General features: G+C 42.9%; 2 protein-coding genes across 4 annotated transcripts in view; both read left to right on the plus strand.

Annotated features, from left to right (window-relative positions):
- The window catches only part of kmt2a (lysine (K)-specific methyltransferase 2A), a 37,868-nt gene extending 24,280 nt beyond the window's left edge, over positions 1 to 13,588 (plus strand). For 2 of the 3 annotated variants that reach the window (XM_054600465.1, XM_054600481.1), the window contains exons 24-34: positions 60 to 206; positions 363 to 3,018; positions 3,129 to 5,741; positions 6,295 to 6,366; positions 6,451 to 6,677; positions 7,029 to 7,103; positions 7,199 to 7,373; positions 7,586 to 7,693; positions 7,897 to 7,977; positions 8,732 to 8,861; positions 8,985 to 13,588. In XM_054600465.1, the coding sequence (XP_054456440.1) occupies positions 60 to 206; positions 363 to 3,018; positions 3,129 to 5,741; positions 6,295 to 6,366; positions 6,451 to 6,677; positions 7,029 to 7,103; positions 7,199 to 7,373; positions 7,586 to 7,693; positions 7,897 to 7,977; positions 8,732 to 8,861; positions 8,985 to 9,260 (6,560 nt within the window). In that variant the 3' untranslated portion in view covers positions 9,261 to 13,588. The remainder of the gene's footprint in view (positions 1 to 59; positions 207 to 362; positions 3,019 to 3,128; positions 5,742 to 6,294; positions 6,367 to 6,450; positions 6,678 to 7,028; positions 7,104 to 7,198; positions 7,374 to 7,585; positions 7,694 to 7,896; positions 7,978 to 8,731; positions 8,862 to 8,984) is intronic. The other variant, XM_054600473.1, reaches the window with a different exon arrangement.
- A 1,829-nt stretch (positions 13,589 to 15,417) lies between these two features.
- c1qtnf5 (C1q and TNF related 5) lies at positions 15,418 to 20,348 on the plus strand. Its single transcript, XM_054600493.1, has 3 exons — positions 15,418 to 15,616; positions 18,393 to 18,628; positions 18,721 to 20,348. The coding sequence occupies exons 2-3, from the start codon at positions 18,406 to 18,408 to the stop codon at positions 19,239 to 19,241; spliced, it is 744 nt and encodes a 247-aa protein (XP_054456468.1). The 5' UTR covers positions 15,418 to 15,616; positions 18,393 to 18,405; the 3' UTR covers positions 19,242 to 20,348.
- Positions 20,349 to 24,257: the final 3,909 nt, after the last annotated feature.

Genomic DNA, 24,257 nt, shown 5'->3' on the forward strand with positions numbered 1-24,257 from the left:
CTGGAGAGGAACTGAATCTCACTGTGTTTTGTGTAAATTTCTCCTTCTTGCTTATCTAGATTTTCCAGATCCATTTGAATCCCCAAGGCGCTCTGACACGCTTTCCCCAGCCAACACACCCAAGCTCAGGGTTTACACCAGGAACCGACACCCCAGCTACCCCCCCTGTCAGCGCTCCATAGGCCCCAGGCCCATGCCCTCTCCAGGTATGACTTTGCGTTCCTCTTTTTGATTTAGAATTTGGTTATAGAATTACAGATCATTTCGACATTTCTTCCTAGAAATTAATTTCAGTTGTCAGCAGTCCCCCAGCTTTTCACAGAGTAGTCTCAATTTTAATTTCCATTTCTTTTGTATTTCAGGAGGTACCTCTCAGCCCCAAAGCCATGAGATTGTGACAGTAGGAGACTCCCTGGTGAACCCCGGCATGCGGAATATTGACTCACGTCGCCACAGCTCCCCTTCTCTCTCTCCTCCTCCCCACCAGCTGAACAGGCAGAGGGTGGTGACCTCCCCGACTCAGGTTGTGTCACGACCCCTTACCTCACCCCCTCCCCTCATTCCCTCCCCTGCCAGAGACCCCGAAAAGTCAAAACACCTGAGCAAAGAATCAGCAAAAGGTCCAGTCCAGAGAGATGATGAAAAAGGTAGACTGTTCTCCACAGACAGAAACAGACATAATCCGAACAAAGACCAAGGGTTGAGAGATTCAGACAAGGCGAGGGTGTCAAGTCAGGACCAAGCTTCTAAGGATTCTGACAAGAATAGATCATCCAGAGAACTTGGGCCAAAAGACTCTGACAAGGGCGAAATACCAGCCAAAGAGCCAGAAAAGAGGAGACCGTTGAGTAAAGACTCGGGTGTGAAAGAATCTGAGAGGAGACGACCGCCCAGTAGAGATTCAGAAAAGGGGAAACAAGTAAACAGAGACTCTGAGAAGGGGAGACAGACAAGCAGAGATTCAAGCAATAGCGTAACGGATAAAAGCAAAGCATCCTCTAGGGATCCCAACTATAAGGACATGGAAAAAGCTAGGTCTCTAAGTAGAGACCCAGGGCTAAGGGACTCTGAGAAGCAGAGACAACACTGCAGGGAAACTGGAAAAGACTCAGGCCAAGGTAAAGACAGACCGTCGAGCAGAGACTCTGACAAGGGTAGACCTCCCTCTCGAGAGTCCACTTATAGAAGCAAAGAGAAAAACAAAGACTCTGGCTCAGGGAAAGATGGCAACCCTGGAAGTCAGTCCAAACAGACCGGAGGTGAGGGTAAGAGCCCCAGACTGGCACCTGCAGGCTCAGGCCAGTCCTCCCCTCCCGTGGGCACTGCTGTTCTCACTGGTCAGCAGAGAGGTGGCAGCACCAAGCAGACCGACAAGCAAGGGAAGCACGGAGGCAAAGACCAGGATGTTTCTGCAAGTTTGTTGCCTCGTCACCGGGCCACCCCAACCTCTAACATCGCCCAGTCTAAGGACAAGCCCAGCTCAGGGAAGGAGAGTAGTAGTGGCACTGGAAATGTAATGCCAGCTTCACTCCACAAGGACTCTGTTGTTGGGAAATCCGGCTCCCCACATTCTTCATTTCAGAAATCCACTTCACGGAAATCAAACGATTACTCATCAGGTCCGGCCACAGCAGCAGCTATGAAGCCTGCGTGGCCATCAAGGACGCCAGCAGAAGAAGACGTTGTCAAGCGAGGCTCCATGCACCCGGCCTCCACAGCTGCAGCCTCGGCCGCCAAAGAGAAACACTCCAAAGTGAAGACGGCAGGCAGCAGAGAGTTGTCCAAAGACAGGGAAAGAGAAAAGACTCTCCAAAACAGCAACAGCAGCAACAAAATCCCCCTTCTCAACAATAATACGAAAGCTACCGGCAGCGCCAATGCACATGCTACAAACCCCAGCTCTCACAACAGCACAAATAGCAAAGCTCCAGTGCTTGGTAACAGCACCAAAGCCCACGGGAAGTCTCAGGGGGAAAAGCTTGAGAACCAGGGAGGGGACAGGTCGGCCTCAAAGAGCAGAGAGAATTACTCCTGTCCTGAGAGGAAGAACAGCTCCAGCCTGGACAACTCGCAGCAGCTGCAACAGGGTGGTTCAGCTCCAGAGAAAGGAGTCAAGATCGCTTCCCAGTCTCACACCAAACCAACAACTAACCAGCTGCCGTTGTCCACCAGAGAGAAAAAGAGACCAGTCAAACCCCCAACTGTAACTCAACTGAAAACTGATATCAAGGCCGACCCTAACGGGACCAGCACCGTTAGTGGTATTTCTTCCTCCTGTCCCATGACCACTACCTCCACTGTCTCTCCTGCCGGCCAGGGTCCCCGTCGCTCCGCCCGCTCCGCTCTCTTCTCCTCACCCTCCGCCAGCAGCAGCGACAGTTCCGAATCCGACACTCAGACTCAGACGGAAGAGGAGGATCTGCACAAGGAGCACTCACTCAGCGAGCTACAAGACCACCACAGCCTCCTCACTCAAGGTACAGAGGATGAGGGCGACGGCCCAGAAGATGACCACGACAGAGGCATGGACGATAAACATCACGAGGACGACAGCGACGGGTCGGGGTCGGCGAAGCGGCGCTACCCTCGCCGCAGCGCCCGCGCGCGCTCCAACATGTTTTTTGGCCTCACACCTTTCTACGGGGTTCGCTCGTACGGGGAAGAAGACCTTCCTTTCTACGGCAGCGGGGATGGAGCCGGCGCCGTGGTGAAGAGGAGGAGCGGTGGCCGCAGGAAGTCAGCTGAGGGGCAGGTGGACGGAGCAGATGATATGAGCACCTCGTCTTCGTCAGTGGACAGTGGAGAGGATGAAGACAGCGCAATGAAACCGAGGGGTAAAGACCCCTACTACTACAACTTCACTCGAACAATAATAAACCCTGGCGAGGCCCTGCCCTCTATAGAAGGGATAGACCGGTGTCTGGGACGGGGATCCCAGCTCCAGCGCTTTCTAAAAGACGAGGAGCAGCAACAACAGAGGGCCCAAGTAAAGGCTGAAGAGGACATACTGAGTGCTCTGTAAGTACACAATTTTTTTTTGTTGATAAAATGATTGTCTAGAAGTTATTTTTGTTTATTTTCTGTCCTCTCTAATAATCTGACATATTGTCTTTGTTTTGTTTCGACAGGACCTTAGGCAAGCAGCGTATCGGCCAGCTCGACGGTGTTGATGACGGATCAGAAAGCGATACGAGCATCTGCACCACCAGCACCACCACCACTACTACAGCCACCTCTTCTTCCGCACCACATAAGAAAACTCCTAAGAGAAGGGGCAGAGAAAGACACACTGAGAAACCTGACTCTCATGACTCGAGCAAGGAGGCCGACAACAGCGGTGGAGCCGTAAGCGGCAACACGCGGGAAGGCAGAAAGAACCAGAAAGAAAACTGTCTTCCTCTAGGAGGCGGGGTCAAGTCCCAGCCGCAGAGTCAGGGTCAGGATCCTCTCGAGGCCCAACTGTCCCTCAGCACAGACCTGCTTAAATCAGACTCTGACAACAACAACAGTGATGACTGTGGTAACATTTTGCCGTCAGATATCATGGAGTTTGTCCTCAACACACCTTCCATGTCAATGCAGGCACTAGGACAGCAGTCTGAGCCGTCCTCCTCAGAGCTGCTCCTGGACGAGGGCTATGTTGGAGTGGATGTCAACCGGCCCAAAGACATCCTGTTTGATGACTTTTCCCAGCAGCTGCCCAGTGCTGAGGGTGGAGCTGTAGTGGAGAGTAGTGTGAACAGCTCCATATCTGTAGAGGAGCCGTATCTTCCTTTGGAGCTGCCTTCTGATCTCTCTGTCCTGACCACACGCAGCCCCTCTGTCAACACCAGTCAGAACCACACCGCTGGGAGTCTTATCTCGGATACCTCAGAGCGCACCATGCTGGGCTTGACCTCTGACCCAGAGACGATCCGCGGGGAAAAGAGCGGAGACAAGAAAAGAGCAGGGCCAGGTGTGTCCCCGTCGGAGAATCAGCATGATGCTACAACTTTGGGAAACAGGGACACGCAGGTCACAGAGGGTCACATGACTCCTGAGCAGTTTACTCCCAGCCCTTCCATTGGCCAGGTGGTTGATCCCCCAGGTAACCAGGATGTTCCAAGGAGTTCTGGTACCCCTGGTTTGCCAAGTTCACCCACCCTGCCACTTCAGGGTCAGAAGTACATCACGGCATCGGCTGTAGCTGCAGGCAGCCCAAGTACAGTTACTGGCCCAGGACCATCCCAGACTCAGGTTTCCAGCCCAGCAGTCATCAAACCAGGCCCTGACAAGCTCATTGTGGTCAATCAGCAGTTCCAGCCTCTCTACGTTCTCCAGACGGTCCCTAATGGTGTCGCCCAAAAAATTAGTGCCACAGGAGTTATGGACACTAGCTCTTCAGCAGTGCTGAGCTCTATGACACTCACCACAGGGCTGAACACTGCTTTATCCACAGCCCAGTCAATATTTCCTGCTGGTGGCAAAGTCCTGGGCACCATGGCTCACCCTTCCCAGATTCACACCTTTACAGGAGCCACACAGACGGGCTTCCAGACGGGAATCCCCAGCACCACCTCAGGGCTCCTCATTGGGTTGCCCCACGACCAGTCTCAGATTCTGGTCTCGGAGGCTGGTCGGCCGCACGAGCTGGGTCACAGTGTTGCCATAGTGTCCAGTCCTTCCTCCCTCACTTCCTCCCAGACTATACTCGCGTCTGCTCACGGCAAGAAGAGGCCCATCTCTCGTCTTCAACCAAGAAAAAGCAAAAAGCTGGCCCGCTCCCGTAGCCAGCCTACTCTGGCCCCGTCTGAAGTGGGCCCTACCAACATGACGCTCATCAACCTGTCTTCCCCTCAGATTACTGCTAGCATCTCTGGCCAGCCTGGTGGCCTGGTCGAGTTAAGCACCCTCTCCACTTCTCAGCGCAAGGTCCCAAATATTATCAAGAGACCAAAATCGGGTGGGGTTATGTACTTGGACCCCACTACTCTGCTTCAGCAGAGGATTCCCGGTACTGGCCAGCCTGGTATCCTGGGCCACGATTCCTCCACTCACCTTATCCCTTGCACAGTCTCTGGTCTCAACCCCAGTCAGTCAGTGCTAAATGTTGTGTCTATGCCCCCTAGTGGTGCTACTGGCATACTTGCACCAGGATCGGTCTCCCTCTCCACCCCTGTCCTCAGCTCGACTGAGATCACAGGTCCAATTAGCAACCTCCTGTTCAAAGCAAGTCCACATGGCTTGGGCCTATCAGATCAGCCAATGGTCCTTCAATCAGCAGGAGCTCCTCTGATGTCACGCATCAGCTCCTCTGTGCAGACATCTATAGCCAGCAGCATCTGCGTCCTGCCCTCCCAACAGACTATCAGCATGGCTGTCAACCAGCAAGGAGGGACAGAAGTTAGTAATATCCACTTACAGCACCACTCCCAGCATATTAGCAGAGCCCAGACTGTGGACTCCGGTCCAAACACCACTGTTACTTTAGCCACCTCGCTAAGTTCTGCCAAGAGACGTGTTGTTGGAGTGTTCACCCAAACACAAACCTCTGCACACTCCCAGAGCAGTAGAACAACTCCCATCTCCAGGTCATCAGAACAAAGGCAGCCTAAATCCACCTCTTCAGGAGCAGAAAAAGGCAAACCGAAAACAAAGAGGAGCAGGCAGAGTCCAGACATAGCCAGTGTGAAAAAGCTGAAAGCCTCCCAGGCAGAGGAACATCAAAGCAACCCTGCAGGACGACATCACTCAAAGCCAAGGTGAGACAGCTGTTACTCTGGCTGCTTCATATGTATTGTGTTTTCGCTTTATTCCTATTTACATGATTAAATGGGAAGAATTAGCAATAACCTTTTAAAAATTTGAGTCCTATGATGCAAGCAAATTATATCAATGTTTTTTGTCATGATGAGATACATTATACAAGGTCCGTATGATCATGAAAAACCTGGAAGAGTCACGTTATTTGAAAATAGAAATATCCAGGCCCTGGGGAAATTTTGGTAAAATTAAAAGGTCATATTCCCCAACAGCTGTTGCTTGTCATTCATTTTCATACATTTTGACTTGGATTTTGTTGACTCAATTTTAATTAATTGTGAGTACAAGGACAGTATTCTGTGTGTAATTTATTCTTTAGATGCTTCTTTATCACAAACTGATTGTTTTTGAGTCACTGGACTATAATATATAAAGAGAAGTGAAAATATCTCAGCTTGACTGAATCTATAACTCCCAATTGGTCCCTCAAGTACTTGTGCATACAATGTATTATATATATAAATTATATAATATACATTTTGTCTTTACAAGCAGTTCCAAAGAGCTGAGCTCCCCCGAACCCATGGACACCGGCAAGCCTGCGGACAAGGCAACCAACAAGAGGTATTGGGTCATCCATGCTAGGTGCTCATTTTCATACTTAATATATATATAATAGTTCTAATGTTTGCCTATAATCTTTTCCAGTGTGCTAGGTAAAAAGAAGACGTCAGAAAGTTCTGTGTTGGGGGGCAAAGTAGTGGGGAAAGACAAACCATCTGCAGCTGGCGGAGCAGGGTCTCTTCCTTCGGCCTCACCACCCGACCAGGACGGCAACAGCAGGGATACGAGCCTGGATAGCAAACCCAAGAAGGGCATCATCTTTGAAATCTGCAGTGAGGACGGCTTCCACATTCGCTGTGAGAGCATCGAAGGTGAGAGAGAAATAATTATTTTATGTGCTAATATGCCTTCGGCAATAGGTCAAATAATATATCTATATTGAGTAGCTTGTTGTCCATAAATATAGTGCACATTGCTGTTTCCAGTCTCAGAGGAAAAAAATGTCCTCGTTGCAAAGTGTTTGGACTACATTTTAACACAAATCATTACTGTAAATACAAAATGCACCTTACTTTCAATCGCTGTAACTACACGTGTGCATGAAAGGTTACATTTCACATATATACTACACATGTATTCATATAGAGGTGATAAAAAGAGATCAGAACTTAAGCTGTTGAAGTGTGCATGAAATGCTGAGCTGTCCTGTCCTAACTTTACAGAGGCTTGGAAATCCCTGACTGATAAGGTGCAGGAAGCTCGCTCCAATGCACAACTCAAAGAGCTCTCTTTTGAAGGTGAGGCATCACTCTGACTACACCACAGAACAAATAAATGCTGTTGCTGAATATGCAAATGATTCATTGTGGACGCCTTCCTTTGCTTCTCCCAGGTGTGAATGGATTGAGGATGCTGGGAGTCGTCCACGAGGCAGTGGTCTTCCTGCTCGAGCAGCTTTACGGCTCCAGACACTGTCGGAGCTACCGTTTCCGCTTCCATAAACCGGAGGAAACCGACGAACCTCCCATCAACCCCCACGGGTCGGCTCGTGCAGAGATCCACCACAGGTAACGGAATTGTTGATAATCAATGCTGGAAATATGAGTACAACCCAAAGATTGCGTTAATGATTCATTGGACGATTTTAAAACCAAGAACCTTCTTTCTGACTTTAATGCTCCTTATTAGAAAATTGGTTTCAATCAAACTTGTAACCAAACCTGTCTGGATGTTGTGTGTTTGTGTTTCTGACTGCCTGTTGCCTCTGTTTGCCTTCCAGGAGGTCTGTGTTTGACATGTTCAACTTCCTGGCCTCAAAACACCGCCAGCCTCCTGAGTACAGGCCACAAGAAGACGATGAAGACGAAGGGCAGCTCAGGACTGCCAGGTCAGTAACTGAGAATAAATAACAAATCTCATGGGCGCAGTCGTTACAATCTGTCTTTGTGCTGCTGCAACACCTGAATTACCCCCTGGGGATCTTGTCTTACATTATCTGGCCTGATCTTATTATCTGAAATTGATAGTTAACAGTTAGAAGATTAATCATAAGACTTTCTCATAAGACCACAACATTTCTTTTTGTTGCAGGCGTGCCTCCATGGAGCTACCACTGGCTGTGAGATTCAAGCAGCTCAAGGCCACTTCTAAGGAAACTGTTGGAGTCTACAGGTAAGATCGGGGGGGCTTAAAATATCAATAATTTATAAATAATTTACAGTTAGAACTTCCTGGCTATTTTAGTCCCGGGACTACTTTTCAAGGAACTAAAAGGTTCCTTCAGACTGCTGGTGGTCTCAGTGGAAAACACACTCTTCAGCCTGCAGTTCAGTGTGCCAGTATGTTTCATCTAAAAATCTCACTGCGACATTTACTTCTGCTACTGTCCTTTTTTTACATGAGTCAGGAAGACTAAAGCAAAGTCTAACTTTACATTTAATGTTATCAAACAAAGAGAAATGCTCTCCCCGTGTCCCAAAATGGTCCTAAATCGATGCAAGAGAACTACCTTGTTTTATGAATGGAGCCTTACATGAGTTGAAGCAGAGGTGCTGTATGTGTTTAAACAATAAGCGACATCATCCCTGCAAATCTCACAAAGTTCTCAGACCAGGGCTTTTAGGGGACTAACCCAGAACTTAATTTAAACTTGGGTCTCTGCCGTTGAAACACAGTGAGATCACCAAAAGGTTCCTAGTCCCTTGGGAAAGTTTCTGTGTTCAAAAAAGAGCTTTTGAGTCATTTGCAGTTTTTTCTGTCACAATTACCTTTGTCGTTTATAATGATGAGATCTGTTGTGCTTGTCCAGGATCTTAATAAACTTGAATGTATAAAGAAAGGCAGATGGCCTAAATACAACCAACATCTACACATGCACGCTAAAGCCATTACTGGGATTCACTTCCAAAACTCTATCCCTTTGCAGGTCTCCCATTCATGGCCGAGGTCTGTTCTGCAAGAAAACCATTGATGCAGGGGAGATGGTCATTGAATACTCTGGAAATGTCATTCGGTCTGTGCTCACCGACAAACGGGAGAAATATTACGATGGAAAGGTGAGGTCTGGGGAATGAAGTTTGAGTTTTACACGTAATAGTTTGATGTACTTTAACGATGCTAAAAAACATTAGGAGCATAATAAAACCTACATTTAACTTCTGTCTTTTCTGTCCTCAAAGGGGATTGGCTGTTACATGTTTCGCATCGATGACTACGAGGTGGTGGATGCCACGGTGCATGGCAACGCCGCCCGCTTCATCAACCACTCCTGTGAGCCCAACTGCTACTCTCGGGTCATCACTGTGGACGGCCAGAAGCACATTGTCATCTTGGCCTCTCGGCGCATCTACTGTGGGGAGGAGCTAACCTACGACTACAAGTTCCCTATTGAGGATGCCAGCAACAAGCTGCCCTGCAACTGCGGTGCAAAGAAGTGTCGCAAGTTCCTCAACTGATATCTGGACAATTTAAAGGACTGCTAGTGCCACGACGTTATGAGGTCCTCCCTACTGGGGGTTTGCCGTGGCACTGGCTTTATGCCAATTTCCTGGGTCTGGTCCACTTAAGACCAAGAGCGCTGCCAACAGGGCACCAGCTCTGTCAGTGTTTCTGCTGCTGGTGTTGGCAGAACACAGCAGAGGCAGCGGTCGTGGGTCATACGGTACATACAGGAAGGGCCATTTTGGAGGAGGGGCCACTTGTAGAAATTCAAACATATTGTGCCTCCCTTTTGTCTGATTTACATTTGGCATGGCAAGTTCCGCCTTCAGAGGTGAGTTTTGAAACAGTTTGAGCCTTCACAGCATTGCAATATAACAATAACTTTAATTTACATTTTGATGATAGTTACCCCTTCATCATTTTTTTACATTGGCCCATCCTCCTTAATTTTTTCTATGAGTATGTTATGGTCCACTAATGCTGAGATGTGAACTTAGAAGAAAAAAAAATTCAAGAACTTGGTTCCATTTTACACCAAAGTGCAATTTGTTGAAGGGACTTGGAACAGTAATTTTAATAGAAAGAAAAATTAGAAACTAGTAAGTATTTCTGTTTTTTTTTTGTTTATTTTTATAAATCTCAGTGTCAGCTATAATTGATGCACATCTCCGTGTCTGAATGTGCCCCGATGCCTCCAGAGCCGTTGTGATTTACTGAACCTTTTCCCCCCTTCTGAGTGTGTAAATTTAACACTGTAAATAGGAGCTGCTTGGGAATAAGCAGCTGGAGAAGAGCTGTACGGGAGGAAACACTAGGGGGAGCAGTGGCCACACAAAGGAAGAGAGAAAAAAAGACACAGGGGTAGAAATGTAGATTTGTTTAAAAAGCAAAAGGTTATTTTTGTCCGTTCGTGTAAAGGGTGATATCTGAGGTCGATACCATCCGTTGTACTTAAATTGACTTTTTAGTCTGACAGCTTGGTAGCTATGTAGACATGTTATTGGTGGGATTAAGCCTCTGGCCTGACAGAGCGAGGCAGCTAGAGATTCTGGTGGACTGACAGCCAAGGGACTGGAGAACCCTACTGATGTGCTTTAGTAGACATATTTATAATTGATTTTTTTGGAGCTGTGATCCAGATACAGCCGTGGATCTTACAGAAACATACAGCCATGTGCATGCTGTTGTTATCAAACTTGAATTTGTTAATTATGTAAGCTCGGACTTTTGAATCACGTTCCAAATTACAGCAGCAGAGAGAACCAAACATCACGCCCTTGAATTGAATTTTCACAAACAGCTTGTTTTCTTCTTGGCCTGTTGTGATAACCGTTACTTTGGAAAATGTTTTTTTTATTTGTATTGTCTTTTTTAGTCTTGTCTGTTATCTTTTTATTATGGACAGGGAAATATCATGCTTGCTTTTAAAAAAACAAATGTAAATAATGTATATTTTTCTACAAAAAGACTTACAAAGCACTCACTAGTGAATAGCACTTAATGATGGTATTTATATTTTTAAAAAATCGTATTTATTTTATTGCCATTTTTGTAGGAAATAGAGGTTTACAAACACTAATGCTTGGTCTCTATGTTTTGTATTCCGCTGCCTTTTCAAAGTTGTTTTTTTGTTTTTATTTGAATTTTTTTAATTTGTAGCCTGAATGTTTTCTTTGATTCCAAAGACTGACACTGGTCTGTGGCTTGGTCCGTTGAGTTCAGTCCACCAGTTGCTCTTTTCTCTATCCCGGGCCGCGTGGTCGGAGCTGATGTTATTTTTTATTGTTCCAGTTCTAGCTGGCAGTATGGCAGTCGTGAACTATTATTATGCACTTGAGAGAGTCAAGATTGTTGATCCCTAGCAGATATCTCCTCTCTCCAGCCTTATTGTCTCCACACCACATCACACCGAGAATCAAGTCCACTTACCGGCTGCTGCTACCAGGCAGTCTTATCGAAATGAGTCGTTTTTTTTCTTGTCACTAATCAGCCAATGGGTCGCTGTGCTCACAGCCAAGTGGCACATGTTTAAAAATCCAACAAGATTCCCACCAAACAGTTTTGTCCCTCTGCAGACTAAAAACAAAGAGGTGCCTTTATTTTAATGCTATCAACAGCATCCATCACACCCCTTGTTGAGCCAATCCGTTTATTAAAGAAGCCACTTCATCCTGGTGACCACTCATCTGTGCTCACCAGCATTAAGAAACTGCTTCTTGTTGTTGTGAAATGAAACAAAAATATGACCCACCCGTGATTTGCACTTTAGCTGTGACACAGGCACTGAGTAGATATAGGAACACTCTTTCTCCAGACAGACAATACAGCTCCAATGCTGAAACCACAAGCACAGATGGTCACTGATAATACTTTTGAGTTTGTGCATCAGGCCCAGATATAAAAACTGAGTTTGGTCATCTTAGGTTTGGTCTTGATGACTCCTGAAAGAGGCGTTTGAGGCTCCAGCCAAGTGCACTTGACTCTTTTATTTTTATTTTTTCTGCAACAGAGTGAAGGCAGGGACCACACCAGCAGCCTTCTCCTTCCTGAAGGTGCAGTGTGTACAAACCTCGGCTGTGCTTTTCCAATTTAGGGGCTCAAGATCGGGCGCCCCCCCCTAACCCAGACTGACTAGCCAGCCCTGTGGTTGTACAGCTGCACCTACATTGGGCTCGCTGAGTTCAGCTGCTAAGGTCAACAATGAATGTATATTCCTTCACGTCACCTGATGATGTTGATTCTTTGTCAGCTAACATTTGTTTTCAGTTCTCGTGTCAACAACCCTGGTAGGGATATGAACAATATGTATGATATGACCTCAAACTGGGCAGCAGCAGCAGTTTTTCATTTCAGCACTGGGAATAATACTGAAGTGTGAACAGCATTGGCATTTCTGTCTGCAGGACAACAGGTTCTTACTGGGTTAGCTCTACACTTCATGCTAGCATCGGTGATACCATGGTTACTGATGCCAAGGGCTCTGTCTACGGCTCTCACTCCTCGAGATCCACTTCTGGATTTTCAGTGAACAATAAGTCATTTATTTCACTGTTAAACGGCATATATACAATAAGGAAATGGTCTCTGTTGTTTCGTTGGACTTCATTTTACCACGCCACACCAGTGGCCCTTCTTCGTAACTATCTGTAATTATAGTATAAATACATAACAATATTATACAGAAACATGCATAGTAATTTCTTGTACTTTAGTATCTATACAATATATGGAATGGACAGACAAACTTAGTTACAGTAGCAAAACAGCAGATTTATAACGGATAATAGCAATGTTTCAATGTACTCTATAATGGTTTTGTGTTACAGTACTATCAGATGAAACTAACGTGCATCATTCTTTTGTATATTGACATTCAGTACCAATTTTGCTGTGCCTGTGAGTGTTCCCTCGCCAATGAGGAGCGCTGCAGTTTTGCTTTCAAATTTTTTTTCTGGAGAAGGAACGTTTTTTTATGTGATGAGAAATGTAACTGTATTAATGTGGTTGTGAACTTCTTGAGGTCAGCCATTTTGTTTTTCCCCCCTCTGGTTGTTGTAGTGAATGTTTTTTCTGTTTATTCTTTGTAAGTTTTAACAGGGACATTTTAGACGGCTTACTTGATGTGGTATAGATTTAAGAGTTTGGTCTGTGGGGACTGACCAGGAGTTTTAAAGATCCCACCAAAATGGTGTTTTTTCCATTTTGGAAAATCTCTCATCATGTCTCCCTGATGACCTCTCTCACCTCCGAAGCTTTTGTTGTACTTATCATGTACTGGTTTTTTTTTTTTTTATAGAAAGTCATAATGCTGAGATAATGCTGATGTTGAAAACATTTAATTTATTTATTTTGTGCAACATCCACCCTGAATTGTTCTTCTACAAGTCAAGGTTTGGGAGAGGTCTGACGAGTACATAACATGTATTTGTAATTTTTTAATTGTTTCTTGTGTATAGAAGTTATCAGCCTAGGATGGGATGTGGTGTCACAGAGGGAGCGGAGGTAGGACGTGCAAAAAAAAAAGAGGGATCATGGATCATGAACAGGCTTGTTTCTTATGCCTTGAATATACCTTTGTCTTATCAATATTCCTCCCGCTCTCTGTAATAACGGTATTCATGAGTTCAACAGTCATATTTTATCCCGTTTTAACAGTGTTCTTTCAATACACATCAACGAAATGAAGGAAAACCACCACAGTGAAAATAGACCACAAACTACTTGGTTGAATGTATAATTAGGAAACAAAGTTGTATATAAGTGTAAAAAGAAAAGTTTCTAATCATGTTTATTTTCTATGCACTTTTTTATTTAAGTGATAGTTTAAATAATAAACATGTCTCCTTTACTCTTTGCTGTCTCTTGCCTCGTTTACTCAATTTATTAAAAAAATTACACTTAAAGGAACATAACAGTAGTTTATAAAACAATCTAAACATGGAATAATTTGTCGCTCTTCTGGAGTTTTTATATTATATTATATATTAAAGTAATTCAGTCAGTAGAGTCTGTAATCTGTTCAAAAAAACTGAGCTGGTTCTGAGTTCATGCCTAAACTAAATCTGTCCAGTTATTCAGCTAACCCAATATCACTTCTGCTACAACTTCTCCACCAACACCAACACCCACTAGAAATGTATTCAAATTGTTAGTTTGCCAAACGGTGTAAATCAACAGTAAATCCTCTGAGCAGCAGCTTATTGACTCTTACAGGAAATTAGCAGACCCAGAATGTGCTGATTCAGGTGCTGCTAATTAAAAACATACCTCAACTGTACTGCGCCCCCCTCCATCCCATCCCCATAAAACCAGAGTTTTATCTTTAAAACACTAAGCAGACCCATGTGTTCAGTCAGAGCAGTTTCCCTCTTTGTTCCCAGTGGGAACATAAATGTCACAGCAAAAACATAATTTATATATTTAGAACTGTAGGGTGTGTGCACATTTTCATAATCAAGTGTGTACATTTAATTGCCTGTGTCTGTGTCATAAAAATATTAGAGAGTATAGATTTTAATGACATGGTTTACTGTGTAGTAATTAAACTTTTATACTAGTGGTTGGCCTGTGGGCAAAGTTGGGCCCTCCAGCAACAATGTTGGCCCCCTGACACAAGTTGAAACTTTTCACTTTTACGCAAAATAGCAATGATCCTGTTGTATAACCCGCTATTCCCTAGCCACGCCAGGGCTAGCAATAGCACACAGAGGGTAACATTAGCTCCAAAGCTAATAATCTCTGCTAGTAACCATGGCTGCCAAGTGAAACTCTGTGATGCGTTAGCCCAGTGAAGCTAACAGTAGTTTTAGGAAAGTGTTTCTGCTTTCGTTGGGTATTGCTACCTTTTTATCAGTGAATTACATTCTGAATTACAATACACAAACATGTCGAGAACATGTAAACCTGTAAAACATTGGCCCATGGTTGAACATATTGCTGCCCCTGTGTTACACTTAACACAGTCCTGCTCCAAGGCTTCATCCTGTTTATTTTCTGTTGTCCCTTCTCCCACAGAGATGAGACACTCTTCCACCATCTCAAGTTTTGGCACAGTTCTGGTCTGTTTGGGGTCAATGCTGCGCGATAACAGTGAGAACCATGTTTTTATTGGCCCAAGTTCAAGGGAGCTGCTGAATTCAACCAGCTCAAGTTTAGCTTCCGTGCCAATATTAAGAGCTCTTGCGTTATCAATTTTACACTGCCAGTGAAGGATTACCGGGAAAAGAGGATTAATGTCTGAGTCAGAGACTGATAATAGGATGATGTTATCTTGAAGAAGCAAATTGCCTCATCTTGGAGGCAGATAAAGAAAAATCACAGAGTAGAGTGAAGAAAATGTGATTGTGTCTGTTTGCTTTTATGTCAGTTTGATGTCTGTATTTATTTCGTTCTTCTGTTGTTTTAATCTGTGGTATTTTGTGTAATAAAGCTCATGTAATGGAGCTCATTCTCTGCTTTAGTTTGTTGTGTCGACAATTGCCTTTTTTTTCTTTTCTGACCACAGCCCTCTGAACTCTGCGCTTATGTCTTGGAGAGTTTCCCAAACACTGTTATGCAATCTCCCAAACATCAAACCCCCTCTTTTCACATTGACTCCTTCACAATGTTGTTTCAGAGTTGGTTATATCTATTTTGTTTCTGCTGGATTCAAATCAAATATTTTCCTCTGTGTCCACCCTTTTCTTTCCCCTCCACCCTCAGTTCCTCCCCTCCAACCAACCCCAGTTTCTAATTGGATTTCATAACCATTTCCTCTTAGTTTTTCCCTGCCAGACGGTTGGGAGGAACGACTTCACTGGGTTCTCTTCAACACACTCAATCATCAGCAGCAGCAGCAGCAGTTCCCAGAGACTTCACACTACATCGTCTGGTAAGTTATTTTTATTTATTTTTCCTGATTTGTAAGTGAAAGTTGCTCTTCAGTGTTCTAATTCCAGGACACAAAAGTGAAGTCTATTCACAGAGTAGTGCAGAGTTGAGATATGCCTGATCATTTTTTCCCTTCAGAGCAACCAATTAGAAGTAAATCACCACAAAGTGCATCATTGTGTATTAGATGTGACTGCTTGATAATAGAAAAGACTATAAGTAAGTGGAGGAAGACTTATTCAGATCCTTAACTTAAGTAGAAGTAGCCATACCAAAGTAAAAGTCCTGCATTCAACAAGGAAAAGTGCAGAAGTATCCTTATGCAACAGAACCGTCTGTGATAAATAATTATATATTAAACTAAAGGTTTTGTTACTGGTGCATTCAAGTTTAAGCAGTATTGACGCAGTCTCTGATTTTAACTACTATTTATTGTTGTATGTGATGTAAGTAGTCAACTAAAGCTGTGAGATAATGTGGTGAAGTTAAAAGAACAATAATTCTGAAATGTAGTGGTGTAAACAAATAATATAACATTGAATAATGTACAGGTACCACAACATTGTACTTAAGTACAGTACTTGAGTAAATGCACTTTCTATCATCGGCTAAGGGCATGATTCAGAAAAACGGTCAAAATACATGTGCAGCTCTGCCTTTAACGACCTGGTATGGGGTTACAGTAAACGTGGATAATGTCAGTACACTTCAGCTGGTCTCAATATGCCCCAAAATTTGTCAGTCTTAAAGTGAAATCAGATCTTTGAACTGCCTGTAAAAAATCATCTTTATCTTCCAGGTGGTTGGACCTCAACATCATTTCATAAAATATATTACAGCAACCTTCGATAATGAAATGAAAATAAGGTCTGACAAATCAGCTGGTTATGAATATTCATTAGAAAAACAATGAAAAAATGCTGCTATGGTGTACAGTTTACACTGTGGTCTACATATTAGTGGTCTATATAAACGGTGGATTCATCTTCTGATCGGCGTTTGAAAACATTCATGTTTATAATAATCTGAGGAGTAATGGCTGACAGCTGTTCAGACTCTCCATTATTTGTCCTTTGTCTACTCTGCTTCTCTGCCAGGAACGCTGACATGCATTTTTCTCTCCCTCTTACTTTTTTCACTCACTGTTTCCTTCTGTTTTCATCCCTCCTCCCTCCTCCTCCTTCCTCCTCCCTCCTCTCTCTTATTTTGCAGCTGTTGTGGATGTAAGCTTTGATTCCAATTATGAGACCTCCAGATAGATGACAAAAACCTCTTAGCTGTTCTCATCATTGTCACAGACCACAAACAGCAAGTTTTGAACCATAAAACATGGAGTCCACTGGAGAGCTGTGTACTGTTAGGCAGCTGTGAGTCCTCCTGCTCGGCTCATCAGATCAGTTTATGGTCCATGTGACGCCTGTCTTGCTGCCAGACAGACGGACGAACAGGGCGACAGACTGTGGAGACAAGCTGACCAAAAACCCTGCAGGAAAATGAACAGATTATTTACAGGTTGGGTATCAGAACAGTTTGATATCTCTCACACTGCCCGAGCAGGGTCAGAGTCAGATTGAGGTTCACACACAAGCAGGAAAAAGAAGCAGACAGAAAGAGTTTGATGATGACCATTTTAATGTTTATATGCGGCTGTGAGTAGTTTCTGGAACACCCGGCTGGTATTCAGCAGGTCATCAAACTTTATTAGAAACATCTGTTTTGTTCTCCTATTTTGTTATAAATATGTGAGTGGTCATTCGCTCAGGAATTAATATTACTTTCATTATCCTGAATCCAAAAAACAGACATTTTGTTATGACTACATGGCCCTCACAGAAAAAAACGTTACAAATCCATGTTTATTCACATAGATTTCTGATCTTTGCACTTTGCAATGATAAAGTGCAGAGTGATAAATAAGTCTGGATTCATAGATGATGGTCTTTTTTGTTTGTTTATTTCATTTATGGAAATGTTTCTTCATGCCCCCCATCACTTCCCACCACGTGCCTTCCCTGAAACAGAGCATGCTGTTCTTGTTATGATGACTCTCAACCCCTTATTTGAGGAAGCTGATTCAACGGTTGGAACCAAAAACTGCACCTGTGTTAATAAAAACAAGCTCCATGGTGGGCTTGTTACAGTCAAATCTCCACCTACGGGCATGTATTAAAATATTTTTAAAGATACAAGATTTTTTCAAGATATCTACCTGAATGGAGAAGGACACTTTCATGTGACATCTGTTCTATATTACTGGTTATTTACTTACAGTTTTGGCAGTTCTGATATGTAATGAGTAATGCCAACCCAGTCATGCATAATGGCTATTTAAATTTTACTTTGCCCAAGTTAGGAATTTGTTAAAAAACACAAACTATTGTTATGATAATTCATACTTTCTCAGGTAACAGGTCTGCCTGAGAGTCTTTAAATCCATGTGATAGATTCCATCTAACTGCAACTAGAATGAAGCTTTTAATCCTGTGCCACAGTATATTTGTAGGTAAACTGAATTATACGATGTCCTTAAATTATGTTGTAAAACACTCATTACACTGTGTTTACACAATTTCAAGATTTATACGTGCTCTCCTGGCATCTGTCATCTGATAAAGCTAGATTTTAAGTGATGTTTATGTGGTGCATTCTTTTTTAACCGGATCATATTATCCCACCAGTTCAAACTTTGGTGCTTCTCGTCCACAGACTTGTCTGTAAACAGTCATTTTTCCTTAATCATTGCAAGTCTAAACTCTATGTCTCTTTTTCTCTCTCAGCCCTGACAGTGCAATGACCTCTCTCTGGCTGCTGCACTCCCTCCTTCTCCTCCAACTCCAAATTTCCAACCAGTTAGAAGACAACAAGATCCCTCCCAGTCTGTGTACTGGTCACCCTGGTATCCCCGGCTCTCCTGGAGCTCATGGCAGTTCTGGTCAGCCAGGGAGAGACGGGAGGGACGGGAGAGACGCTGCTCCGGGGGAGAAGGGACATAAGGGGGACACTGGAGACCCAGGTGCTCTATTTTTTTTATTTATTTATTTATTTATTTATGTGTGAGTATGTGATACATGTCCGCTGTGGATGCTCACGTCTGTGCTCCTCCAGGTGAGACAGGAGTGCGAGGCCTGAGCGGAGACAGAGGTGGCCCAGGAGACAAGGGAGAGAGGGGACAGCCAGGAGAGTGTGCCGTGGCCCCGAAATCAGCCTTCACTGTCAAACTATCCGAGGGCCGCGCTCTACCCCTCACTGGGGGCGATGCAGTCCTCTTCGACAAGGTCGTGATCAACGAACAGGGCGACTACAACACAGAGACCGGACGCTTCACCTGCAAAGTGCCAGGAGTTTACTATTTCGCCGTCCACGCCACAGTCTACCGCGCCAGCCTCCAGTTTGACCTGATGAAAAATGCACACACGATAGCATCTTATTTTCAGTTCTACGGTAACTGGTCCAAACCAGCATCTCTGTCAGGAGGCTCCCTGCTCCACCTTGTCCCTGGTGACCAGGTGTGGGTCCAGATGGCTCTGTCGGAGTACAATGGATTTTACTCCAGCACCAAGACAGACAGCACCTTCACTGGCTTCCTGGTGTACTCAGACTGGAAAAACTCTGCTGTGTTTGCATGACATGGGCTTATGAACCAAACAAATTCATATCCCACTTTGAGAAATGAACCACAACGTTTTTTTTTGCTTAATTCAGTTTTCTTATAGAGAAGTGAGTAGGACGTGACTTGGTGCATCTGTATTTGTGTAATGAGTATATAACAAACCAGACAATGTTACTTGAATGGCACATACCGAACTGGTGAGGTACATTCACTGTTTATTCAGTGTCTGTTCCTCAGTTGCAGCCTTCAAAACTGCTGTGACACTTAATTCTTGTAACAGATGTTGCGACAAATTCAAACAGTTTTATGCTTTTATTGCACTTTCTTTCACGTCAATATCTGCGTAGCAAACATGACAAATGAATAAACCATCGTATTTTTTTAAAACACACACATGACTGAAGCATTTTTGGCCATAACTACCAATTCACAATTGCAGTTGCAATAAGTCAGTTCTACACTTTTCACATCGATCTCCAAACATGATATTTGGATCACTCCTTCATAACATGCCAGACTGTGCACACATCAGTTTTATTATATAGGCATTTACCTGATTGCAGTGGTGGGAAAAGTACTCAGGACTCCAGTGGTTTCCAACTTAAGGGTTCAGTCTCCTCCAAAGGGTCACAAGACGAATCTGAAAGATCGTGAGAGGAAAGGTTATGATGCAGAAAATATAATTTGACCTCATTAAGCCTCAAATTGTTATTCAAATGAGACCATTTGAGAAGTTTAGATGGTAAATCCTCTCTGCTGGAGCCAGATACAACTTCTCTGAAACAAAATAAGGTCACCAAAGGGTTACCAGTCAAACAGATTATGACCCAGTGGTTCAATTTTTATGCATTATATTTTATAAAATCAACATGTGTTTTTTAAATCAAAAATCTTAATGTTAAAGTAGGTAGTATCTATAACTGTAAATAATGTGCCATAAAACTGCCATAATCTTTCTGAAATGTAATGGAGCAGAAGTATAAAGTATGATACAATGGAAATACTCCAGTAGTACCTCAAGAGTACAGTGCTTGAGTAAATGTACTTTGTCACTTTACACCTTTGCCAAAATAATCAACTCCAATGTGGCATTTTTATCAATAAAATCCACCCGATACACCTATCTCTCTGGTTTTCATGCCCAAAGTGAATACCAAAATGAAAACGTCGCGAAAATATTCATTTCCCACTGGATTTACACTGTTGGCCTCTGTTTAATGGTTTCACCAAACACTGTGAGACTCTCCAGCTATGCTTCAACACTGTGCCTGGTTGATTTAAGTCACCTTCCTTTTCCTGTCACTGATGATTGTTTAAAACAATAATAACATTTTAGTTTCTCAGATTACTGTGTTGAGACTCTCCCATCGTCTCTTGACATCTGTCTTGAAGATGGATTGTTTATTTAGGAGGGTAAACACTGACAAGACCAGAACCCAAGTAATGTCTTTGTGTGCCTGTCAAGTACAATACCTCACACATGAGGAAATGTTATTTTCCCCTAACTCCCTGCTACTCCTACACATAATTAAGCTTTGAATATGTCCTCATAATTTTTCCCTCTAGGGTAGAATGAGAGAAGCAGGGAGTTAATCAATCTTTCCCTGGCATCAGTCAGTTATTTCCATAAGTTTACAGCCTGTAAATCGCTCTGTTTGAAGCTGATGGCCAAGCAGTGACATCACTCCCTGAAATACTGAGCTCTCATTGGTTGACGGGTGTGTGTGGCAAAGAAAGGCAAGAGTTTGACATCCAAAGCCTTGATGCAGATACAATGTAGCTAATATAGTGAGACACTGTGATAGACAACATGCATTATAGACCACCCACTGCAAGATATGTTTGACTAGCCGCCAAAGTGTCTGTTAACTCTATTAATTTTTCATTCTATTAACTAATTTAAGTAAAATTAAATGTTTTTTACATTTTACGTTTTTTACATTCTCAAAGAAATGAAATTTAAAGTTTAATGAGTTAGTTTTAGAGGTTTTGTTACCTTAAGACAGAACCAGGCTAGTTGTTTCCCTCTGTTGTGTGTTTGTGCTGGCTGCTGGTGGAAACACACTTGAGAGTGGTTTTGACCTTCTCTACAAACTAACTCCTGCCAAAAAAAGGGAACAAAATGTATTTCCCTACACTATTCCTTTAAAGCTTTCCCCACACTGCCAAAGACTAGCCTTTATTTTAAATCAATTTAGAACCACTTTTAAAGACTATTGAATAAAAGATTTTTTTAAAAATACCAGAAAACAATAAACAACTTTATTGTCCTCAATGAGAGGATATCTCCAAAACAAAATTAAGATATGTGTATATGAATTCTGAATCCTTGATTTGAAGACAAGGACAGAATATTTCTGATAAGCACATGGAGCTACAATCTAGAGGAAGTATTCTGTAACCCACTATATTACTCAGTCATTTGGTTAAAATGGTTCAGCTGTAGGTGGAGGTGCTACTTTGTCCAGCAGGGGGCAGTAGTGTATCACTGTTTAGCAGCTAAAACATTGTCTGCAGGAACATCTGCATAGGAAAGTATCACGTATCATCACTTTGTGCTTCACATTATGGAGGACTGATCATTTCAACCATCTGTATCAACAGTCTGTGAGCCCTGAGGTGACTTTATGATGAGTGCAACAGTGGCTGTGCTTGAAAAAAATGTGAACTGTCTGCACACACACAGATTTGTGTAGTATTTAATACTTGATACAGCCACTGAGGAGAGGGTTTAACGCTACTCTGAGAACAACAGCTATGACTTTGTACTATATGTTGAGGACTATTTTAAATGCTTTTAAATTTAAATATTACTTCTCTTAGTCTAGTTTTCCCACATTCTTAAGGATGGACAAGTAATCTCTACAAAACTGTTTTGTTGGGCTTTTGCATGTTAACGTTTGACTAGAGTTTTTATATCAATGGTACTTAAAAAAGATTTTTGCTGAAATATTGAACTGAGCAAATGCCGAACAGTAGACTACAGTTATGCTGTTATGGCACAACAAGGAATAAAATCCACTGCAGTGTACTTAAACCATATTTCATTTGTAAGGTAATCTCTGAGAGGATTTCTCAAAGGAAAACATGTGCAGTTCAGTCTCTGGGGAGTATTTATTGAATCATATATTCGGGGTGTTCAGGATGCTTCAATGGCCTGTTTTACTGCATATAGTCTTAAAACAAATTCAAACTTGCACTGAAACCAGCTATCATTACAGCTATGTTTGTCCTTTTTATTGGAATAGTTTTCTTTTTCGTTCTTCTTTAAGTGAGATTTTGTATATTAAAAGTATAAATTTCATGGTATGGGATTTGCCACAATAAAGTCTCCCCAAACATTCCAAATACAGTTTGTATTTTTACTACTATCAACTTAAACCTCTTGCCTAGACACAGGTGATCTTAATTTAACTAATTATGTGACTTCCAAAACCAATTAGCTGCACAACTGATCTAGGTGTTACCTCCAAAAGCAGGTGATTACTTCTATATATTATATTTGTAATGTTCTAGATTACTTTGTGGAAAACAGTTTTCTTTGACTTTACATGGTTTTAAAAAGGCCACATTTGATTCAATGTTATAAAACAATATAATCTGAAAATGTACAAGGGCCTTTTTTTATTGGCACTGTGTTGGAACAGTGGCACATTTCACAGCATCTCATTTTGATCTCTCAGTCCGAAGGTGAAAGTTCAAGTACCATGTAGGGTTCCTACAATGAGCCCTCTGACCTGATGGCTATCATCCATCTTTAATCTCCATTTGGCCCATTCATCACACACTGCATTTATTCAAGGCTGTCAGGATTATCGGGATTATTTACGACGAGCCTCTTAATTACAGTTGAGTCAGAGTTGGATGGAGGCCAGCACTAATGAGCTACCTGTCTCTTCTTTATCTCTTCACTGTCAAACTGTTGTTTTGCGTCTTAATTCATTGGCACCAATTCCTCTACATTGTGTCTTATTTAGCAAATCTCAAGATTTTATCCTCTTGAAGCGTAAATGCAATAAAAAGTAAGTAGCTAACATTGACTGGCGTACTTTATAAAAAAAAAATGTAATCTCTAATGTTTGAATTCACTACAGGCCTTATTTCAGAAAAACCAAAAACCCAAACCCATTCAAACAAAATGGGTTAAGACACCAAGATCAAAGCACACAGTTTAGACATGATGGAGAAAATTAAGGGTCGGGGTATGAGACGGAGACAGTTATTATAAACAAGAAAAAATAGAGCCTGAGTGAGGCAAGGAAGAGTGCACTAGAGTCTGACATTTTCCCACACTGCTCAAGGCCACCAGAGTCAAAAGGAAGAGGTCAAGTCCCCGGAGTATAAAGCTCTCCTCGATTTACCCCTCACTGCTCTTCCCTTGACACTAAACTTCCTCTCCACTGTTAACACCACCCTCACTTACGACTAACACATAAACACTGCTGAGGCTGGGCTCACAGGTCAGGAGACAATAAACAACAACTGGATTTGTTTTCTGGTCCCTAACAAGAGAGATTAATTTGTGGTCATCCAGCTGAAACCTGAGAACACCTCTCGATTATAAAGATGATACTATTTCACGTCTCCTGCTGAGTCACACATGACGTGATTACCATTCAATTAGAGGATCAATCAAGAAGCCAATGTCATGTTCAGACACAAATTCATTAAGAACATCACACATAATTAGTTTTATTACTGTAAAACATACACTTAATTTAAACTAATTAAATATTGTAGCTAAATGTAATTTTCGTTCATTCTTTTATTGTAGCAGATGTATGGCATGAAGCTGGAGATATTTTTAGAGACAACATTGGGAACGGGATTAAAGTTGTAAACCACAAGGCTCTGATGAATTGTCATATAGTGGGTGGGGGGAGTTGTCCCATGTGGCCATTAGGGGCCCACTCCTCTAACCCTGAGACCATACTGCAGCCCCAAAACACTCCTTTTATCTCAACAAATGTACAACATGAAAGTTGAGCTATTTCTGGACTCAATAGTTGAATTATCTAACTGCGTTGACATG

The sequence above is a fragment of the Anoplopoma fimbria genome, chromosome 1 (genome assembly GCF_027596085.1).
Source record: "Anoplopoma fimbria isolate UVic2021 breed Golden Eagle Sablefish chromosome 1, Afim_UVic_2022, whole genome shotgun sequence".
In the NCBI taxonomy this organism is placed as follows: Eukaryota; Metazoa; Chordata; class Actinopteri; order Perciformes; family Anoplopomatidae; genus Anoplopoma; species Anoplopoma fimbria.

Bases quoted from the DNA above. Each gene is read 5' to 3' on its own strand.
- c1qtnf5 (XM_054600493.1), top strand. From the start codon at position 18,406: ATGACCTCTCTCTGGCTGCTGCACTCCCTCCTTCTCCTCCAACTCCAA. The intron at 18,629-18,720 runs GTGCTCTATTTT...GTGCTCCTCCAG, and splicing joins GGGGGACACTGGAGACCCAG to GTGAGACAGGAGTGCGAGGC.